This window comes from Pipra filicauda, unplaced genomic scaffold, assembly GCF_003945595.2.
Source record: "Pipra filicauda isolate LSUMZ 115617 unplaced genomic scaffold, ASM394559v2 scaffold48_size3843733_pilon, whole genome shotgun sequence".
NCBI lineage: Eukaryota > Metazoa > Chordata > Aves > Passeriformes > Pipridae > Pipra > Pipra filicauda.
Window position 1 is genome coordinate 174,702 of NW_024104631.1, and position 20,577 is coordinate 195,278.

General features: G+C 41.9%; 1 protein-coding gene across 5 annotated transcripts in view; it reads left to right on the plus strand.

Moving 5' to 3' along the window:
* The window catches only part of ZCCHC2 (zinc finger CCHC-type containing 2), a 42,971-nt gene extending 32,746 nt beyond the window's left edge, over positions 1 to 10,225 (plus strand). The window contains exons 9-14 of one of the 5 annotated variants that reach the window (XM_027727913.2): positions 17 to 155; positions 1,331 to 1,395; positions 2,191 to 2,336; positions 4,903 to 5,031; positions 5,740 to 7,248; positions 8,240 to 8,609. In XM_027727913.2, the coding sequence (XP_027583714.1) occupies positions 17 to 155; positions 1,331 to 1,395; positions 2,191 to 2,336; positions 4,903 to 5,031; positions 5,740 to 7,248; positions 8,240 to 8,307 (2,056 nt within the window). In that variant the 3' untranslated portion in view covers positions 8,308 to 8,609. Of the gene's footprint in view, positions 1 to 16; positions 156 to 1,330; positions 1,396 to 2,190; positions 2,337 to 4,902; positions 5,032 to 5,739 lie in introns of all 5 variants that reach the window. The other 4 variants (XM_027727914.2, XM_027727919.2, XM_027727918.2 and 1 more) reach the window with 4 other exon arrangements.
* Positions 10,226 to 20,577: the final 10,352 nt, after the last annotated feature.

The following is a 20,577-nucleotide window of genomic DNA, read 5'->3' on the forward strand; positions in this document are numbered from 1 at the left end:
TTTTTTTTCTTTTCAGCAGCACTAGCAGTGCAAAATGTTCTTCACTGGATAGCCTTAACATACAGCACTCGGAGCAAAATGGGGTAATGGACTGGAGAAGGAAAAGCTGTATTGTCCAGCAGCACCCAGAGCACTGTACAAATCTACTTGACCAGGTATGTTGCTATTTTTCATTCAAAGCCATATTCTGAGACACTTGAGAAGACTGTCCACTACACATGATGAGATTTAGCTTTAAAAGATGAAGAGCCCTGCTAAAATTGTATAAATAAGTGTTGAAGTTCAAGCTGCTACTGACTTACCTTGCTTAGAAAACTCCTCGTAATTACTTTCCACTGTCTCAGAAAGTTGCGTATTTTGTTTATGAATTAAATAAAACTTCGCAGTAGGATACAAGTAGTCAGAAAAGTCTAATGTTAATTTCTAATCAGGCACTTTCCTATTGTCATGAGAGAGGATTTCAGAACACCTGGGCAATTTCTGTTATTTCAAGGCACAAACTAGAAACTATTAATAAGTAAATCGTATTAATTCTACAGGAGGTACAACAGGTTAAATGTTTTCTTTCTATCTTACCTGCGTTATTTAGGTAACTTAAGTATTAATCTTTGAAAAAAGTTAATAGCTAGATGCATATACACTTTTTGTGAGATTTGTGTCTCTTCAGTGCTCAATCTCATTTTGAATACAGTTGAGAAGAATATTTATAAATAATCTACTGAAATTGGGGGAAGGAGGGTTGCTCACTGCTTATATCTGAAAAGCCCTGGATGTTAGGATTGCTTAATGTTACTCTTATACTACATGCAGAATTTGGCTATTGATTGTTATGTGGGGAATAGCAAGCCAAACAAACAAAAATAGTTTCCTTATTTCACAAAGCAGGGTAATGAATTGAGATTTGCTTCTAAAGATGAAATGGTAGGCTGCATCAAAGCCTGAAATACTGAAAGCTTGAGGCAAGAAAAAAGTTAATTTACTGAAGCAGAGGAAAATTCTTTTCTTTTTAAAGGAAGTCCAAATACAATGATTTGGACATATTATTTCAGAGTTTTCACAAGTTTTACTCCTTTGTCAAATATGAGTTATTACTAACAGCAGGTAGTAATTCTAAAGTAGCAATTTTCTGAGTGTTTTGCTGAACACGACACAAGACGATGCATTATTTTAGAGGCCCAGATGCATTGAACAAGTACTTGTTTGGATGGTTATAGCACTTTTGAACGCACTAGTCTTGTACTCACGGACCTGTTGGTTTAGAAGGGTTTTTTGTCGGCTTTCATGATACAAATTCTATTGTTTGACTGGCATCTTTGTATTTTCTGTCTAGCATACAGTGGAAAAACGAAGTCTGTCTGCAGTAAGCAAGAAGAAAGGAAAGCCACAGCTGGAAAAGTAGGTTTCCAATGTGACTGGTAATCCAGAAACAGAGTGTAATGCATTGACTCTGATAAAGAGAGTCTACAATCAATTACATGCTTTCTTTTGGTATTGTGGAACAAGAGCTGGAGTAGTGTGAGGCCAGACTACCAGGCTACATAAAAATCTTTATTTTCTGTGAAGAAGTAACTTGAAAAAGAGAATGTAAATGAATGCATTTGTTTCTCAAAATATCCCTTGTCATTTAGCAAAAAGATGAAGGAGTGGAAGTAGGTTCTTAAGCAATACTGAATTGCCTTTTTTTGTTTACATTTATTTGAAAGTTAAAGGCTGTAAAACTGTCCAAAATACACTGAAAAGCAAATAAGGATTGACAGCAGCATTTAACATTATGTAGTGAGTGGTAACTGGCTGAAATGTTTTATTGAAGATAATTTGCACATCAGAGGGCTTCAGAGCTTCCTGTGGGCTACACAACCCTGCACTGTGAGAAGTGCAAGTGCTTCCACCCTAATACTCTGCCTTACTTCAGAGTTTGTGCCATTTTGTTACTCTGTAGACAGATACTTTTATGCTAGACTGGTGTACGGCATCAACTGCACCATTTCCTTTTTTGTGTTGTTTCTTATTTAGATCTTTATTCATAGTGTTTAATAACACTGCTTGCAGCTTAGTTCCTGGTATATTGCACCAACAGCCTTTACTTATTTGTTTACTATTTAAATTTCATGTTATATCTATTAAATACACATTTCTGGCCTGGAGTCACTGCTTTTGTTTACGGTCACATTATGTGTTCATTCATGGTAGGTTATTTGTGTCCATGCATTTGCAAAAAACCAATGAAAAGTATTTACACAGGGAGAAAGGAAAGAAAACTGAGTGCAGGTTGAATAACAGGAGCAATGGAGTTCGAGTTGCGGCATCACAGCACATCCGTACTGGGACAGCAAAAGGTAAGGTGTTTTTTCCCCAAACTGTTTGTGAGAAACAGAATTCCAGCTTTGCTGATTTATTCAAAGTTCCTCTGTAAAGGGGAAATCACAAGTCTTAAATCTGTTGTGGTGAAAGCATGTTGGTAGTCTAGTTTGTGCTTTGACTTGCTGTATAGAACATCAGACTCAGTCTTGCGTATGCAGTTGCACAGGGTGTGTCTCTTTTCATAAGTAGGTGGTAAAATACTAGTAAAGTCTCCATGAGTTGGTTTATGTGGTGTAGTAGTTACAGAAACAGTTACCGTTGGGCTACTTCTGTATGGAATTTAGCAGTCTAGAGTATGTGGAGCCCCACTATATTGTCATTAGTGTTCTCTTTGCAGCCTACTAGTTTCTTCATCTGTTGTGGAGTGGCCCACGAGGAACCTTTATAAAAACCTCTGGTGCAAACTGTTGATGAACTGTAGTGTGTAAACCAAGTGACTACTGAGCTACAACACAGAACTGTGTATGCTGCCCTAGCAGGGTTCTCAGGTTTGGGTAATCCAGCAAAATGTAGTGTCTAGGCCAAAACTTGTGTACATCAGTCAGTTGTAAGAAAAAATTATATTTGTGTTCCTTTAGTAAATCGAGTCGCCAAGCTTCATTACAGATTTCTGAAGGTCTACCCATTGACTTTGCTTTCTTGATATTTTCTAAGTTCACAATATCGATTGCAGCCTTGCCTCTCTTACATGTAGTTTACATGACAGAAGGTTGACAAAGGGTTTGCCTTTTCCTACACCACGTAATTGGCATAAGTGTTGAAAGGATTCTTAAAAGTGCCTTGTCTTTCTGTTGCTTCCACTTGTGGTACAATCTTGATTAAGCTTTCATTCTTTCTTCTCTCTGCTTCTTACATTTGAGAGTTCCAGGTGGATCCCATTTGGAATTACTGATGTGTTTTTTGGGCAAGTGTTTTTACCTTCTACAAACAGTATTTGACTAAAACTTTAAGAATTCAGTTCACAAACTTAGCAAAACCAGAAAAATTTTGCAAACCTATAATTAAGGGATGTACAAACAGAAAACATACTCTACAGCAGAACTTTGCTGTGTACATTTCTGATTGATTACTGGTTTTTGTAGTCAGGCACTAAGCTTTTATGAACTGACAATAACTTTAGGAGGTGGTGCAAGTTCGGGTGACATAGTGCAAAGTTAAATAGGGAATGTTTTGCCGTAGTTGTGTTTGCTAACTACCCACCACTCTGCAGGTGTGAGACTGCCTGCCTGATCACTGTTGGCTGATTGAAGAAACAACTGTAACCCACAGAGGCTAGAAGCCATTATGTCATGCTCAGAGATGGGCTTTCTACCTATATATAAACGTTAAAATGTCTTTTGAGATACTTATTGGAGACATAGTCTAACGAAAAAAAACACGTTGCAATCTGAATCTCTGCCTAGTTTTATATATCCAGGCTTGATTTGAAATGCCCTATTTTGAGTCCATAACTCTTAACTGCATCCTGTTTTCTTCCATTTTTCATCCCTATTTTTAGCTTTTCTGAGGCATGGGTTAGTTACACTGGTAACTTTTAAGACTTGATGCTTTGTGACCAGCACCTTAGACTCTGATTTTCAGTGACTGGAAGTTGAGACTGGGGATCCAGATTATATTAGATATTCAGAGCACTTGTTAAAATAATTTAACCAATTACGGGTTTAATCAAGGAAATTATTTCAGGAATTGAAACATTAAGGCAGCTTTTTGATGACCCATCCCAACCTGTTAAACTTGCAGCAGCCATAAAAATTTTTTAAAATACTATTTTATTTATAAACTATTATTGTAATTCATAAAATAAGTAATAATGTTCTAATTTTTGTACTGGAATTTCGCCGATCAGTGTTTTGTGTTTTGGGGTTTCTTTGAAGCTAGTGTCTGGCATAGATTCTGAGAGAGGGTGAATTTGTCATTCTTCTTCCCCTCTGAGGCTGAACTTGAAAGCCAAACCATGGTAGCTACCGACTCTGAAAGCTGGTTTGCAGCAAATGACTGTCCCATGATCCATTCAGAAATCAGAAAACAATTTAACACTTTTTCAGTTTGCCTCTCTTTCTTTAAACAGGATTTGTTGACAGGGTTTGCTTAAAGCCTGTTCTAGAAGAGTGAATTGTAAAATACTGTATTGTTTTGATGTTCCCTGCTGAGTTAGCTTTCTGCCTGTGCTGGTAGGACCGAGGAGCACTGCAGCTCTTCGAATGGAAATGTTTGATCGCTACCATTCAGAGGAAATTATTGTTGTAGTGCAATCTGATATAAGCATCACAGAAATCATTAAGGGTCATCATTCTTTTCACTGCTTTTCGTAAATATCAATTTTCAGTATCACCTTCTGTAACACCAGGGATTCAGTCATCACAAATTTAGAGACAGGACCAGTCCTGAATGCTGGGGGTTGAAATGCTAGCAATATAGGGGACAGATGCCATTAAATAGGAACAGGCAAAAATCTGAACTAGTATGAAATGTGAGCAAACCAAAATAACCTTGCTTCCATGCATTGAGATTAAAAATAAAAATGACCACTTTTATTTTTAGATCTGAATCTGGATGCTGGATCTGGTCATGACACTTGTGGAGAAACATCATCTGAAAGTTACAGTTCTCCTTCTAGTCCGCGACATGATGGGAGGGAAAGCTTTGATAGTGAAGAAGAAAAAGACAGAGGTTGTATTTATGGAAAGTGTGCATAAATGCCTTTATTCCTAGACTAATCTCTTGCTTGTATTAATTTTAATTAGATTTTTAGTTTTATTATCTCCTTTTTTTTTCTGAACTAGCCAGAGAATACATTTTGCTTTGTGGGTTTCATGACTGGATGATTTGACAGCTTCTAGCAAATAGCAGGACTGTTTGAATACCACTGAGTTTTAGGTTACTACATATATGTAGTAATTTTTTGACCTCAGTGGCATAGCTCTCTTGAGAAGTTTCCACAGTACAGTAATGTGAAAAACATTGGCATGAAAGGGACTGGTTTTATATCAAATTATGTGTGTTATGTCTGAGAGCTCCGTCTTTTTGTACTGATAGTTTGCCACTCCTTCCAAATTTGGGTAAGCTGTGGTAATGTCTTTCTAGGCAGATGCAAATTCGTAACTCGGTCTGTGTTCTATCCTTCACATTTGCAGATACACACAAGTCAAAGACACAGTAGCTAGTTAGGCAGGTGGATATATAGGCAAGTGATGGAGATGGACCTAGCTTAATTTGGATGATTGAAAAACATCTCAAAGTTGTTACAGTTCGGGAAGACTTAACTATCATTCATGTCATCAAACTTACGAGATTTTATATGGGTAAATGAGGCCAGGGCATGATTCTCTATTGCTTGAGATTCATTCTTCTGACTGACAAATGCTTTTGTACCCATAGATACAGACAGCAATTCTGAGGACTCTGGGAATCAAAATACAACCAGGTTTACAGGCTACAGTGCTGTCAGTTCATCAAATATGAACAAATCATCTGCTCAGATCTCTTCAGTGAGTAATGAAAATGGGAGCCTTTCAGAAGATCCTTTGAATGCAAAGTTTCAACATATTTCCTTCATGCCTGCCTTACACTGTGTGATGCACAGCGCTGCCCAAAAGCCGGAAGCAGTTGTCCCACCACCCATATCTGCAGATGGTAAAACGATGGGAATGCTCGTTACCACGCCTGTCGCTGTCTCGCCAGTGAGAGAGTCTGCGAATTCCCCGCCTGGTGGAATGGGCCCAGTCACCTCTGGTGAACCTGAGAAACGTCTTGAGCTGATGGCTTCCCCTTTGCCAGTCCCATCCACTTTCCTTCCACATTCTGTCCAGCCTGGTAGCCCTGCTTTGCATTTGGCAATACACAGATTGAAAATGCCCTCTCCACAGGGATCATCGGAGAGTTGCACAGTTAATGGACCACAGCAGCCGACAGGAAACTTAAGTATTGGATCACCAAATACTGCCTTTATCCCAGTCCACAATCCAGGTAGTTTCCCAGGATCTCCAGTTCCTACTACAGATCCCATCACAAAACCTGCATCCCAGGTGGTAGGACTGAATCAAATGGTGCCTCACATTGAGGGAAACCCAGGAGCAATCCCTCAGCCTACCAATCTAAAGGTAGTTCTTCCAGCAGCTGGTCTCTCCACAGCAGCACCGCCACCTCCACCAGCTTCGTACGCTTTGCCAGGCAGTCCTCATGCTACCAGTGTGTTGCCCAACCAGAATACAAACGTGCTAAACACTGGAGCAACTTCCTCACCACCTCAGTCCGCTGGCTTAGGTGTTGGTCAGGTCCAGTCCACTGTTCCTCCTGCAATACCAACACACACGCCAGGCCCTGCCCCCAGCCCGAGCCCCGCTCTAACACACAGCACTGCACAGAGTGACAGCACATCCTACATAAACGCTGTTGGGAATAATAACACTAACGGGACAATGTTACCTCCGCAGCAGTTGGGATCTGGTCCTTGTGGTTCTTGTGGACGTAGGTGTAGCTGTGGGACCAATGGCAGCCTTCAGATTAATAGCTATTTTTATCATAACCCACTTCATGGACAAGTCTACAGAGTTCCATCTTTCTTCCCTCTGCCATCACTTTGCAATGGCAGCTACCTCAATCAAGCACATCAAAGCAATGGAACACAACTTCCGTTCTTCCTGCCTCAGTCTCCATATGCAAATGGGCTTATGCATGACCCAGTGATGGGGAGCCAAGCCAACTATGGTATGCAGCAGATGGCAGGATTTTCGAGGTTCTATCCTGTATATCCAGCACCTAACGTAGTTGCCAACACAAATGGGTCAGGACCCAAGAAGAATGGGAATGTTTCATGTTACAATTGTGGTGTAAGTGGACACTATGCGCAGGACTGTAAGCAGTCATCCATGGAGGCCAGTCAACAAGGTAATCATGATAACTCCCAGCGGACTTGCTTTTGAGTTTAGCAGTTTCTCTTTACCTTTCTGAATGTGCTGGTTTTGGTCTTGCAGAAAGGTGTGCGTGCGTGTGTATGTTTTGTGTAAATGGTTGTGCACTAGTGACCTGCTCTAAAACTGCAAAGTATCTTATCTCTGCCTGAAAATCTTGTAGAACAGTGCAAGGGAACGGGGTTCACAGCGTGAAGTTGAAAATGCGTATGAATTGAAGCTGGAAAGTCAAATGATACCAGTCCTAAATTGTCCTTTTTTCACTGTTTTGTTTTTGACATTATGTCGAGACTTGCATGTTGTTTCAGTTTTTGCATTCCCATTCAGTGGGGTTTTTTGAGAGAATTTGTTGGCAAAAAGTGAAAGATATCAATTGCTGCCTGTGATATGACCTTGGATTTCTAAAACTTGTGAGAATCTAAAGAAAAAACAATAGACTGGCCATTTCATAATCTAACTAAGGCTTACCTTTGCACAATCAGCTATCCTTCTGTGTCCCATCATGCAATACATTTAACTTTTCAGACAAGTTGCAGCAAAAAGGCAGAAAGGAATTGAAACTAAAAATCAAAGGAATGGCTTCAATTTCTCTCTCCGTCCAGAAGAATGGGGGGAAATGCAGTGTTTGCATTGAGCATAAGGTATTTTTGGTTCTTGTACTTGTGCCCATTCTGACTTCACTTGTTTGATTGGAGTGGAACAGGAAAGATGAACCTTGATGGGGGTCATCTTTTCTTTGCATTTTCCCAGTAAAGCTCAAGTCCTATATCTATGCTCTACATCTTTTTTAAATTTACAGTTCTAGCAAGCAGATGAAAGAAAACAGGGTAAAGTCTAAGGATCTACTTTAAAAGGACTGGAGGATGATAGTGCCTTTTGAAGAGCATGTCCATTTTGATACCTTGTAGTGGTTTTGTAATCCATTTTAATTGTGAGCAGTGACTTAGTAGTTCTCTTTCCTGTTTTAGGCACTTACAGACTGAGATACGCACCTCCCCCTCCCCCTTCCAATGATACCTTGGATTCTGCAGACTGAAACAAGTAAACATTGCCTACTTAAACTGAAGCTTGGGAAACTGGGGGAAGGTGTATGTGGGAGGGAGGGGCTGGTCTTGTGTTTTGGGACATTCCCGGTTTTATATTCTTTTGGAATTTTTCATTGCTTTTGCACCTCTGTTCCGTACAAAAGAAGAAAGCTGAGTCCCTGGTCTCCTCCTGGTTCTACAAAAGGCTTGCATAATGCATGTAATTCAAACACACAGCCAAACAATCAGACAGAGCATTCAAACCATGCTTTTGCACTGAAGACTTGAGACATGTGCAATGTTTACTGCAGTTTTTAAAAAAAAAAATTCCTCTGACCTCTGACATCACTGGTGGAGCAGCCATATGGTGAAAGAAGAAACTTGGTCGTGTTCCCCACCACAATCTTCTTCCCTCCCTCCCTGTTCTCCTTTATGCTGCTGTTTTCTTTTCTTTCCCTGGTTGTCCACGTGGATTCGTTGGACTTGCATGAGCGTTTAGCAGTTCATACAGACCCTGCCCGTACTCTAAATTTAATGCTCATGAATTGAGGGGAGATGTTCAAACGTCCTATTAGCAGAGTCCAAAGGAAAACACAATACTGTATGTGTACTATATCTGATAATAATTCATATACGCAGCTCTCAAGAGGCCCAAATAAATGAAAATACATAGAGCAGGAAGGGGCTGAAACTGTGTGGACTGGAACAGATTGAGAAAAATGAACGAGCTTAAATTGACAGATTTTTCTTCCCTTGTAGCTTTTTAGCCTGTATGTTCAGCAACAAAGGTGAAAAAAATGGTATGAATGTTGTACTCAGTGTGTTTGCATTTGTAATGAAAGTTGACAGCATTTTTTCCTTTTTTAAAGCTATTCTACATCGTGTCAACACAGAATGAACATTACTTGATTGATTATTTTTTTCCTAAACTGTTACAGTGTTGCATTGTACTTAGAATGTAAATGTTTTATTTCAAACTGAACAAAAGCTATGGTTTTCTACAAAATAGTCAGGTATTAGTATTAGAACCTGTCTACCAAATAGCAAAGTCACTATTTTATAACAATTTACCACTATGCGTAATTACGGTATAATGTGAAAGACTGAAATGAGTGTTAAGATGGTATTAAACATGTCAGTATCATGAGTAAGTTTAATGCTGCTGTATTTTTTATTTTATTTTTAAAAGCCAATATATGTACTAAATTGCTTCCAGGTAATATTTGATTTCCTAAAGTGCACTGAGGTTATCTGGAAGACGAGTGTGTTTTTTGACTGCTGCATTCAACACCGATGAACAACTACCACTGTATATCCATAGGGTTTGGCATTCCTCACAGTTCATGGCAGAAATGTTTTTTCTTAAAATCAGACCCAGTGTCCGGTAGAGGGATGAAATAAAAATCAGTCTTTGGTTCAGCCGTCTAATAAATTGCTAAACAAAAAACTTGAAGAAAAAAAAAAAGCTTGATTACTACATTTCTTCATAGGTAGCATTTATATTTATAGCACCAGTGTACATTTTGAAACTTTTTTCTTGGAGGGGGGGGGAATGGGGAGGGAGGTAGATGAAAGCTTTAATTTAAAAAAAAAAAGTTTAAGTAGTAAATGAAAATTATTTTGATTAAAATTTTTATTTGATCTGGGTATTTTTGGACCACTTGAAATGAATGAACTGCGTTTGAGTTTAAGTGAGGGTGTTAAACCACCAATGGACTTGTATTGTGAATTACCTGCCAGTTGTACTTTATGGAACTTATTTTATGATTTAAAATACTGTACTGTAAATAGGAGGTATGTTACCTTCTCTTTATTTGTATGTTTACCATATACTTTGATATTTGAAATGTACTGGAAAGGTCACTTATATTTCTAGAAGAGATTGGATTTTATGCAACCTTTTTCCTTGAATTAACAGCAATAAAAAAAAGAAAAAAAGTACCTGTGTGCATGTACTGTCCTTTATCACTGAGAATGATGAGTCAGTGCCACTGGGTATAGGGATGGGATCATGGAATGTTTTGGCAAAGGTACTGTTTTGGTTGGAATCTGTCACTTTTGAGACAAAGCTGACAGTATTTGCCTTAAACTGAGGTCAGTCTTGTGTCTGAAGTAATGATACTGTATCTTGATTTAAACTTCTTTAAGATACATACATCTCTTGTATGAGAGAGAGGTTGATCTTGTGTAATGGCCCCAGGACTTGGACCTCAGCTCTTTCAGAACAGTTAAACCATCTTAATGTGATGGCTCCTGGATTTGGGCTAAAACCCAAACATACTTTTTTTTTTTTTTCTGACTGCTGTGCAAATAATGTGTGTGCTAGTCATGTAATAACTGGAAAGTGAGATCTTTCTCCTATTTCTAAAATATATGGAAGGGCAACAGGAGTTTCCCTACAGGAGTAAGGAAGAAGCTTAGAAATGTGCAGCTTACAGCTGAAGGGTCTGATAACAATGTGGTATCTGAATGTGCTCATGTTGTACTCAGGAAGAGAAGGGTACTGAGGACTCCGTCACCTCAGTTAACTGTATAGACAGTGTTTCTAATTCCTGCTGCTTGGCTGCAGCTTATCTATGGAGCTGAGGACCACAGACTATCTTGGATCTTTATCCCGGCTTACTCCCTAGAACAAACTACTTCTTGAGAAACCAACTAAGGTGATGAGGAGGCTGAAAGTTGCCCATGAACCCAACCTCTTTTCTTCAGGCAACTCCCATAATAATGGTGGGGTGTTGAGCCCAGGTGTCACGGACACCATCACACAGCTTCCATTGCTGCAAGTGCCTCGTGTCCTGTCCCTGGACACAAGGGAGTGCAAACACATGTCCAAGGAGTTCGTAAATTATCATATTACTCTGAAAGTACAGTGTGCTACCTACAGTACCATCTTGAGTTGCTGATACTCTCATTTGCCTCTGTGCTGCAAACAGCCCTGACTTTGACAGATCCTGGTTGCATTTATCAATTCAAAAGTGTAAAAATACATACCCTCTGGCACAGCAAACACTATGAAACACCTCATTCTTCTGAGGCTTGTTTTCCTGGCAGCACTTGTACCTGGCTGTCCTCCCTGGCTGCACCACCACTGTCTGTGCAGCCAGGTTTAACTACAGCTGCAGTTCAAGACAGAGATCCTCTCTCCTGCTGAGTGATTTGGAAGCTGCTGAATGCCCTAAAGGTAAATGTGAAAATCCCACTAGTTGGTTGGCCTGGCAGCTATCCAAGCTGACCAGGAGTGACTCTGAGTACTGCACTGCTCCTGGTTTGCAGTGGTGCTGCAGATTGTACAAACCTATTGTTTGTACAAACCATTTGATTCCTAAAGCTGGAAGAAAAAATTAATAATGAGGCAGACCATGGGGAGGATTGGAAAGATGGGAGCATAAGGGCATGTGATGATGCACTCTGCTTGCTGTGAGTGAACAGATGGCCTCTTTTTCCCAGCTAAGTGACCTTAGGATGGCAGTGGTGGCCTAATGCCTAGGTCTTGGCTTAGCTGATACTACTGGAGAAGTGAAGGAACAAAGTGTATATGCATCATGCCAAGGTAGACAGAAAGTAAAAAGGTATGGAAAGGTACATTGAAAACTGCAAAACTTGACCAGTGCCAAGCTACTTCAGTTTCAGAGAGACAGAAATACCATTGCAGCTTGTTTCTGCTTTGCTCATGGTGTGAGCCTCTAGAGGTGTGCTGGCCTGGGCCTCCTGAGGCTGCCCTCCTAAGTAAGGTTGCCTAAATTCTGTGCACACAAAAAAGCAGCTTTGGGCAACAGAGCTTCCTGCTCAGGGCTGGTGACTGAAGCTGCTGGAATTGGGCACAATATGTGCTCTTGTGCTTGTGAGGAAGAAGAGGTGTCCTAAAGGCATAGTCATGAGTTTATATTAGAGTTCAAATACTGTCTCAGTTTCATGGAACATGCTCCAGGTACTAACCTACAGTCCTGTGCTCCTTGCACAAAGGAGGAAGGAAAAGCACATCTTGGAGCATTATGGCAGGGAGAGCATGCTGCCTCCCTGGCCATGGCTGCTGCATTGCTTGGCCACTAATTGGAGTAGAGAGACAGGGTTCTCATTTTGAACCAGGCTTTGAGCTGACGGCAGTGGACAGTCATGATCCTGAGCCAAATTAAACTATACATTGTGGGAGATTAGAGATCAAAATGTATGAACACCTGTATTTGGTCAGGTCAAAAGGCCACTTATGCCTGCGACTTTTCTCAGCGGTGATCAGTAGCAGATACTTCAGAAGAAAGTACTTTTAATAGGAAAAACAGAAAGACAAGTGGTAATTATTGCAAACACGTGTCCTAGCAAAGTGACATGAATGTCAGGTTCATCTTCACAATAGGTGGCAGCATAACTCTACCAGTGGAATACATGGGAACTTCTGAGGTACCACGTCAGACACTTCAGTTTAATTTGGTTTTAGCATCTTCATGAAGCTAAAAGTAAGCTAAGTAAGCTTTGACTTGTGATTTTGTGATGTTAGTTTCTGTTGGGTTTTCTCATGCTTATATATTTCTCACATGAAGAGCATACTAATTGTTGTCTCTCAAAAAAAAAAAGAAAAAAAGCATTCTGAGTGTGTGGCCAGCACATTGAGTGAGGTGATTCTACCCCTCTGCTCCACTGAGGTGAGACCCCACCTGGAGGACTGTGTCCAGCTCTGGGGTCCCCAACATAAGAAGGATGTGGACCTGCTGTAGTGAGTCCAGTGAAGAGCCACGAATGATAATCAGAGGGCTAGAACACCTCTTCTATGATGAAAGGCTGCGAAAGCTGGTGTTGTTCAGCCTGGAGAAGAGAAGGCTCTAGGGAGACCTTACTGTGGCCTTCTAATACTTAAAGACTAAAATGGGGACAAATTTTTAGTAGATTCATAGTTTTAAAGAATGACAATTTAGATTGGATATTAGGAAGAAATTCTTTTCTATGCGGGTGGCAAAACATTGGCACAGGATGCTCAGGGGGAAGGTAGTTGCCCCATCCCCAAAAACATTCAGAGTCAAGTTGGATGGGTCTCTGTGCAACCTGATCTAGTGGAAGATGTCCTCACTCATTGCAGGGAGGTCGGACTAGGTGACCTTTAAAGGTCCTTTCCAACCCAAACCAGAGCTAAAATAGCCCAAGTGTCACAGTGAATATTGAAGACCCAGAGAATTGCAGCCAAGTGTGAAAGTTATGTCTTAAGAACTACTGAGCATTGAAGTGGTTCTAGATACTTGTATTCATACAAGGAATGCTTTCTGAGCACCATGGAGCTTTTTTTTGTAAAATAGAATAATTCCTGAAGGAGTCTGGTGATCTCTCAGGATAATGTCTCTTACTTACCTCTGTCTACTTAGCCTGAAGGCCCACAGATCAGATATTTATCTGGAATATCTCATGCTCAGGAACATGTTGCCCAAGAGATGGAACATAATAAAACCATTATTTTTAATATTGATACGTGTTCCCTGACTAGTGTAGAGGGTCACTGTTGTATGAATGGGTCAATAAAACAAGGTACAAAAATGCAGGCTGAAAAAAGTGCTGAACTTCATAAAAGGATAGAATAGCTATATCTTAACCAATTGTGCATTCACTCTCCTCTTTGATCTAAAATGTCCATTTTTTATATACTTTTTTATACTTCTAAAGTATGCATTTTTCCCAAGGCAGAGAATGTTGATAACTGATACAAAGGTAAGAGTTAACTCCTACCAATGCTCCTTGGTGCGAGTGAGGAAAGATAGGAATTGTTGATTAAAAATATTATTTGCCACATAAGTTTGGTGTTAAAATCCTGGTTAGGGACTTCTTAGAAAAAACCCTGTCTGATACATACTAAAATATAATGTACACAATGAAATATTGAATTCAAATAGTTTTATTTTACATCATTTGTTGTTTGCCGCAATTTCAACAGCTTCAGATTTCTTTCTTGTTTTAACTGAAACTAAGATTTGAAACTGATGGCCTGTCTAGGCAGAGGAAATAGAACATATAAAAGTAATTGTGTCGCTATCAAAATGCTCTTTTCCTTTTTTTTTTAATGTTTTTTACAGGATATGCACATGCCCCAACAAAAGAGCAGACAGCTTAGCAGTGGCAAGACTTCTGGATGAAACCATCATGGGACTTATTTTAATTACTCTTTTAAGACCAGATTGGCTCTGAGGTGCATCTTGATAAGGACACCTGGGTATTTCAGACCAGGCGTGTAAATCCTTGCCTCTGTCAGCATACAAAATAAAAATCACGAATGAAAGGAGCAGTAACATGAGGAGAGGAGGGCAGGGGAAAGCAACAGCAGCACTAAAAGATTATGAAAAGACATTGGGGTGAGACAATTTCCACACATCACTTGATTTCTTACCGCAACTCAGATCAATTTCATAGCAGTGAACTTCAAAGACTAACTGTGTCAAGTTGGTACAAAACCAGCTGAATTCTGCATGTCACCACAGTGCAGTTGACCAGATCAGACATATAACACAGGAGAGAGGTTCTTCCAGCACTCTGCATAAGTCTGAGTTATGTGGACATGGAACAGACTAGAACAGTACATTTAAAACCTTACAGTATTCATCATTGTTACGGCTACACAGAGTTGTCAGCTAGCTAAGATACTCTTTAGGGTGTTTTATCCCTTTGATTTGTTTTCTATTTTTAATTTTTGCCTGGGGTTTTTTTCATCTCACTTTTGCCCTGGTTAGCCATTTTAAAGTCTCTTTCACATGTGTGCTAGAACCATGCACATGATGGAGGGGCACTTGAAATTCTTTAATCTGTGATGTAAAACTCCAAAATGATGATACAGCATGCTAATTCAAAATAAAATAACCAATGCAAGAGGGCAACTGTTGGAGTGTGAGCCTGTGCCAGTACCTGCCATTGCAAAGGCAGCTAAATGGGAGCTGGAACTTTCGCTCTGCACTTTGAAACCATGAAATTTTTCTTCCTCTCTGAGAAAGGCTATCTCATTTCTATTATGTTCTCGTGTGGAGGAGGCAAAGAATGGAATGTTAATTCAGAGCTAGACAGGAAAATGAATGTGTTTGGATACTCTGAAACTAAAGCTTTATGCCCAATGTCATACCTCTAGCACCACTGGAGAGAGCAGCTGCCCTGAGATGTAGCTGTCACTTAGTCTAAGCCAGAAATGTCTAGCCAAGTTGCTAGAAACTTAATAACAGCACTTTCTTGACTTTTCTTCCTGACTGTGGAAGGGAATATTGTAATGCTTTTATTGCCATCTATTGCCAGCAGGTTCCTAATGCCGATGTCTGCATGGTACAACTGGTGGGAAGGTCCTGTACTTCACTGCCTAATGCAGACCTGGCAGGTTGGCAGGAGCAGGGCACTCATCTCCTGAGCAGCCTTCTGGCTCAGGATACAGGGTCCGCTGCCCAAAACCTGGCATAGGAATTTGAAGAAAGAGAATGCTGATGTTCAATTTCTGAAATTTTTTCAGGCACCCGGATGACCTGTGTTTTCATTTGCACTGACAGCCCCATCCTTTCTGGCAAAGGCAACAGAAGTAGGAGGTGTTTAGTTCACTTCAGCAGGGACCATCCTGTGGCTCACAGGTTACATCTCAACCTGCATTTAGCTGCTGATCTGCCCTGGCCTTCCTGCTCTTTCTAGAGCACCTTGGATCCCCCGGGGCAGGGAAATGCCACATCCTGGTCAGTGGCAGGTGATAGGCACAGCAGCTAGATAGCTTCCAAGCAGGTTTTGATTTGTGCATGAGTGGGGCTGAGTGCCCTGCTGCACCGGATGGCAGAGGAGTGGGCACTGTCATCAGGAGCCACAGTGGGACCAGGACTGCTTGCTTGGTGGTGGTCTGTGCTGCTGAAACTTCATTTATGAACTTCAATTATTTCTGCTTTTTAATCTATTTTAAAAGCAAAAACTTTTCTAGCCAGTAGCAAGTAGAGGGAGGGTTGGGACAGAGTGGGTCAAGCCAGCTCGACATTACCAATGGTGTGTATAATCAGAGCGTGGGCACCTAGAAAGTTTAATCATTTATTTGGGCCCTTACTTTTTTTTTATTTTATTTCCCAAACAAACCTTCTTGATTAATGCTTTAAAGTTTCATCTTTCAGCTCTTCAGTGCACATCTTTAACCAGTTTTAGAAATTTCCATATCCAAAAGACTTTAGTGCTTCAGGCTTTCTCAGTCAGAGGGAAGACTATGGGAGCTCTCTCCCCTCCCCACGGGGCATTGTCACTCACCCCCTATTTTTCAGCCTTTTTTGTTCGGAAATGTATCTAGTTTCCTTCTGAATTCTTTAAAGCTCCTTACTTCAATGACAGACGTGGGTAACGCATTCCATATGCTCTCTTCCCTTTGGTCCGTGAGCTCTTCCCATCTCTGCTTCTGATGCAGGGACGTGCCAGACCCCTCCTGTTGCCACTTAAAAGCTGGGAAGCACCCTTGGTTCTTTAATAAAATTAAACAAAATTAATGTTGCTTCACGCACTCTCTCTCTTGAGCCGTACACAGCCTCGCATTGCTCTGCTTAGGTGTTTGCATATTGTCCTGCATTGTTTCATCCATGCCAGGATATTATTTTTACAGCTGGCCATGCCTTTGATAGAAGGAAACATGAGAGTTTAAAGGCAGGAGAGGGAGCGATGGTGGGGGTGCCTCTGCAGCTGCCTGCACCATCCCCACGTGGGGAGCTGTGCTTCCCTGACCCGCCAGGCACAGCACCAGCGGGGTGTTCTCTCAATAAAGGATGAGGGAAAAACAAGCTAAAGCTAATGCAAAAATGAGCAGCTGGCATCAGGAGGGCCTTGGGAGCACTAATGTGTCTTAACGAGCCTGCCCAACCTCCCATGGGGCCTCTGTCCACCTTCCCCTGAACCAGGGCCCAGCAGCCCTGGTTCAGCTCAGCCAGGGGCTTTGGTGCTGCTGGAGTGATGCTGTCCCTGTGCCTTATCCCAGCTGAGTTATAGCCAGGTCTTCCCAGGTGTGTGTCAGACCCATTTTTTATGTGCCTCCCTCTCCTGCTGCTCCTGCCCAGACCCCCTGGGTGGTCCCTGGACCTGCCCCATTGATACACTTGGTCTGGGGCTGTTGATGCACCTGTGCCCAGCTCCTGGCTCTGCTGGGGGGGCTGAGGGGTGGCTGGGGTCCCTCTTCCTTGTGGGGCAGCCTCACTCTCCTGCACCTCTCTGGCAAGCATCTTTTCATCTTGTGTGAGATCTCTTCTGCAACATGCTGTCTGAAAACGCACAACAGCCAGCAAATAAAGATAGAGGTCATCCAGTCTGCAGAAGACACCATTTCAAGTGCTTGACAATTGCAGCAAAGCCAAAGAGCAAAACACAGCTTGGGACAGGGAAGAAGACGTGGAAAGACTCAGACTAAAATGTAGCTAATAGAGTCACTAAATATTGTTTATTTAAGGCTGGTTGAGGTTCAAATTCAGTCCCAGGTATACTCTGGAACTAATTTCTGTCATGCGACAAATGGAAAGCCAAAGCAATGCGGTGCTGGTTGAGCTGGCTGGGTCCCTCCAGAGAAGCAAACAGGGCTTTGCAGCCACAATTTTACATGAGTATTTTTGCAGCAGTGCAGAAGCCATTAAACTGTGTGGTTATGGATTTCACCGCTCATTTGAGACCTATTAAAATAAGGTATTACAGCACACGCCTGAGGCAGCTGGGACAGGTGAAAGAGGGCAGATTCAGCGCTGGACTGCCATTGCCTTATCAAAGGAAGCAAAATACATTTCTCTAATTTACAGATACTGTAGTCTCAGCCAAAAACTCACTTGCCTGCATTTGTCAGCACTTGGGCTCTAAAATGTCACTTTTCCCTCCCTGAGACAAACAGAAGCAATAATCCCATAGTGCTGCCTCATGAACGTGAATGCAAATGCATTGAGTGGAGGTTGTTTCATTCCCAGAGACGTTCCAATCCTACAGGCACCTTGTTCCCAATCTTGGGCTTTGCCTGCCCTTTGTTTTATCTGCGGATAAAATAGAGCGGCTCCATCCGGGCTCTCACCAGTGGGGTGTGCAATAGCACCTGGGAGGAGCAACCTGGGCTCAGCTAGGCACACTTATCCAGAAGAAAGGCAAGATCATTTTTCCCTTCATCTCCACTTCCATTGTGGTGACTCTGTTGGGTCTCATTTAATTTTTAGCCACAAACTCTACTGTGCTACCACCTCCCATGTTCTTGCCTCACTTTGCTCCCAGTGAGGCAACAGGGCCAGCCACAAAATCCCTGCTTCCAGGCCTGCTGCTGGGTGGGCTGGACAGTACTTTCTCTTCTCAGTTATGCCATTTTCCTGTGGTTTCCCTCTGTTTCATCCCTCTGGGCATGCTGTATGCTGCTGTTTGTCTGCCTCAGTGTGTCCACAAAGACCTTGCTTCATCCTGTTGTTTTGTGTTTCATTGGCTGTAAGTTATTTCTCTTTTAATTTGTTTATGTATTTTTATCCTGTGTTGTTTATTATACCATCATGTTATGTTTGGATGATGTCATGTTTTGGCTCAAAGAGCTTTAAAAGTTCAAAAATGTAATCGGAGACAGATTCTTTCTGGATTCATTTTCTTCTGACCATCAAGCAGATTGTCCTTGTCTTCTTCCATGTGGGGAGCACCAGTTACAGAGAGGAGACAAGGCCTGCCTGAGTCCAGGACATGGGGTGTTGGACAGAATCTTCAGTATGGTGTCTGTCCCTTTCGATATTTAAGTGGAAACTCAGGCATAGGCGAGTTCATCACTTCAGTGGTCATCGGAGTTAAGTGAGTGCCAAGAGGATGGCAAACCTCTAGACTGGCATGGCATGCAGTGGAAATGCACATGTATTCAGGATCCTTCTGCTGCCCCAAGAGACCAAAGCAGAGCTGAACTTGGCTATGCTACAGCCCATGGGAAACACGGGGCTTAGACACAAGCAGCCACAGAAATCTCACCCAGCACAACAGGCAGATCTCAGTGACTCAGCAGTGCCCTCGTCCTGCTTCCTCTGCCTGGAAACTGGCTTTTTCTCCTCCCTGAGGTACTTGGGGCATCTGCTTGTGGCGAAGGATCTCTGAAGCCACCATCAGTGCTGAGGGTTGAGCCTCTCCTCCTTGAATAGGCTTATCTCTTTCTTCTGTCACAAACAAAATCACAACTTGTTTGAAGATAGGCTGAGAGTGTTTCTCCTTTCCTCCCTGATTTCATGTCCTTATGCTGAAATGCCAACTGAAATCAGAACAGCAGCAAAAAGCTTCCAGATTAATGTACGCAGACAAATCGCAAGCTAAGAAACGCAGTTCACTCCTTCCCTGTCCTTGCCTTCAAGGCTTTTGCTGGCATATCTCAATGATCCTTGTGGGTCCCTTCCAACCCAAAACATTCTGTGATTCTGTGTCTCTTGCAGCTCCTAGTGAATGCTGGTGAGGTGGGAATATGTCTCCATCTCCTGCCCCAACTCAGCTGAGCTGCCAGTACCACAGCTCTTAGAAATCCCCTAGGACTACGGTTCAGCTGGTGGCCTTTCATTCCCGTCACTGATACATGCAAGTGCCCTCTGTAAGCTGACTAAACAGGAACTATAGTACATGCCACTTTGAGATTCATCATTGAGATTCCTTGATGAGCTGCTGTCTTCTCCTGCCCTACTTAATGCTGTCTCTCTTATTGTTGTAGACAGGGGTCTCGATTCAAGTAGCCCACACATAGATGTCTGGCATCATTTGAGGAATTTGGCACACCCCAGCAGGCCTCTAGCTGCCTCTCCAGGATGTCTCCTGTATGTCTTGAGTCTTATTTTCTATCTCTGCATTGCTGCCACAAGTAGCTATGGGTGGCTTGAGCGTCAGTGAGACATCCCACTGCAGGCAGCTGAAGTAGGCCCTTGCTGCATGCCCTTTACAGTGGGAACAATGGGCAAAATTAACAAGTATCAATTAAGATCGATTGATTATCAATTTTTCCTCTCTGTTGTGCTAGCTACAAGTGGAATTGCATCCAAAAAGAGGCACACCTGCTGAAGGTTGATAGCCGAGTTTGGCGCTACTGTTTCTGATGGGAACTCCTCTCTCCCTCTGGTGCTGTGCGCTTCCCTTCTCTTTCTACTGCTCTTCCTTTGCTCTGAGCATGTCCCTTATGAGAGGGTGAATACAGCCATATATGTCACTCCCTGTCCTGCCCAGAGGGGAAGCTGTCCTGTTCTGCAAATGTCCAGCCATTGGGATGTTTGTGGCACAGGGTTTTTTTCCTTCTCTTTTTGAGCTTACAGACTGTGCCTCAAGGATGTCTACATGCCTATAGCATGTAGAGGGGT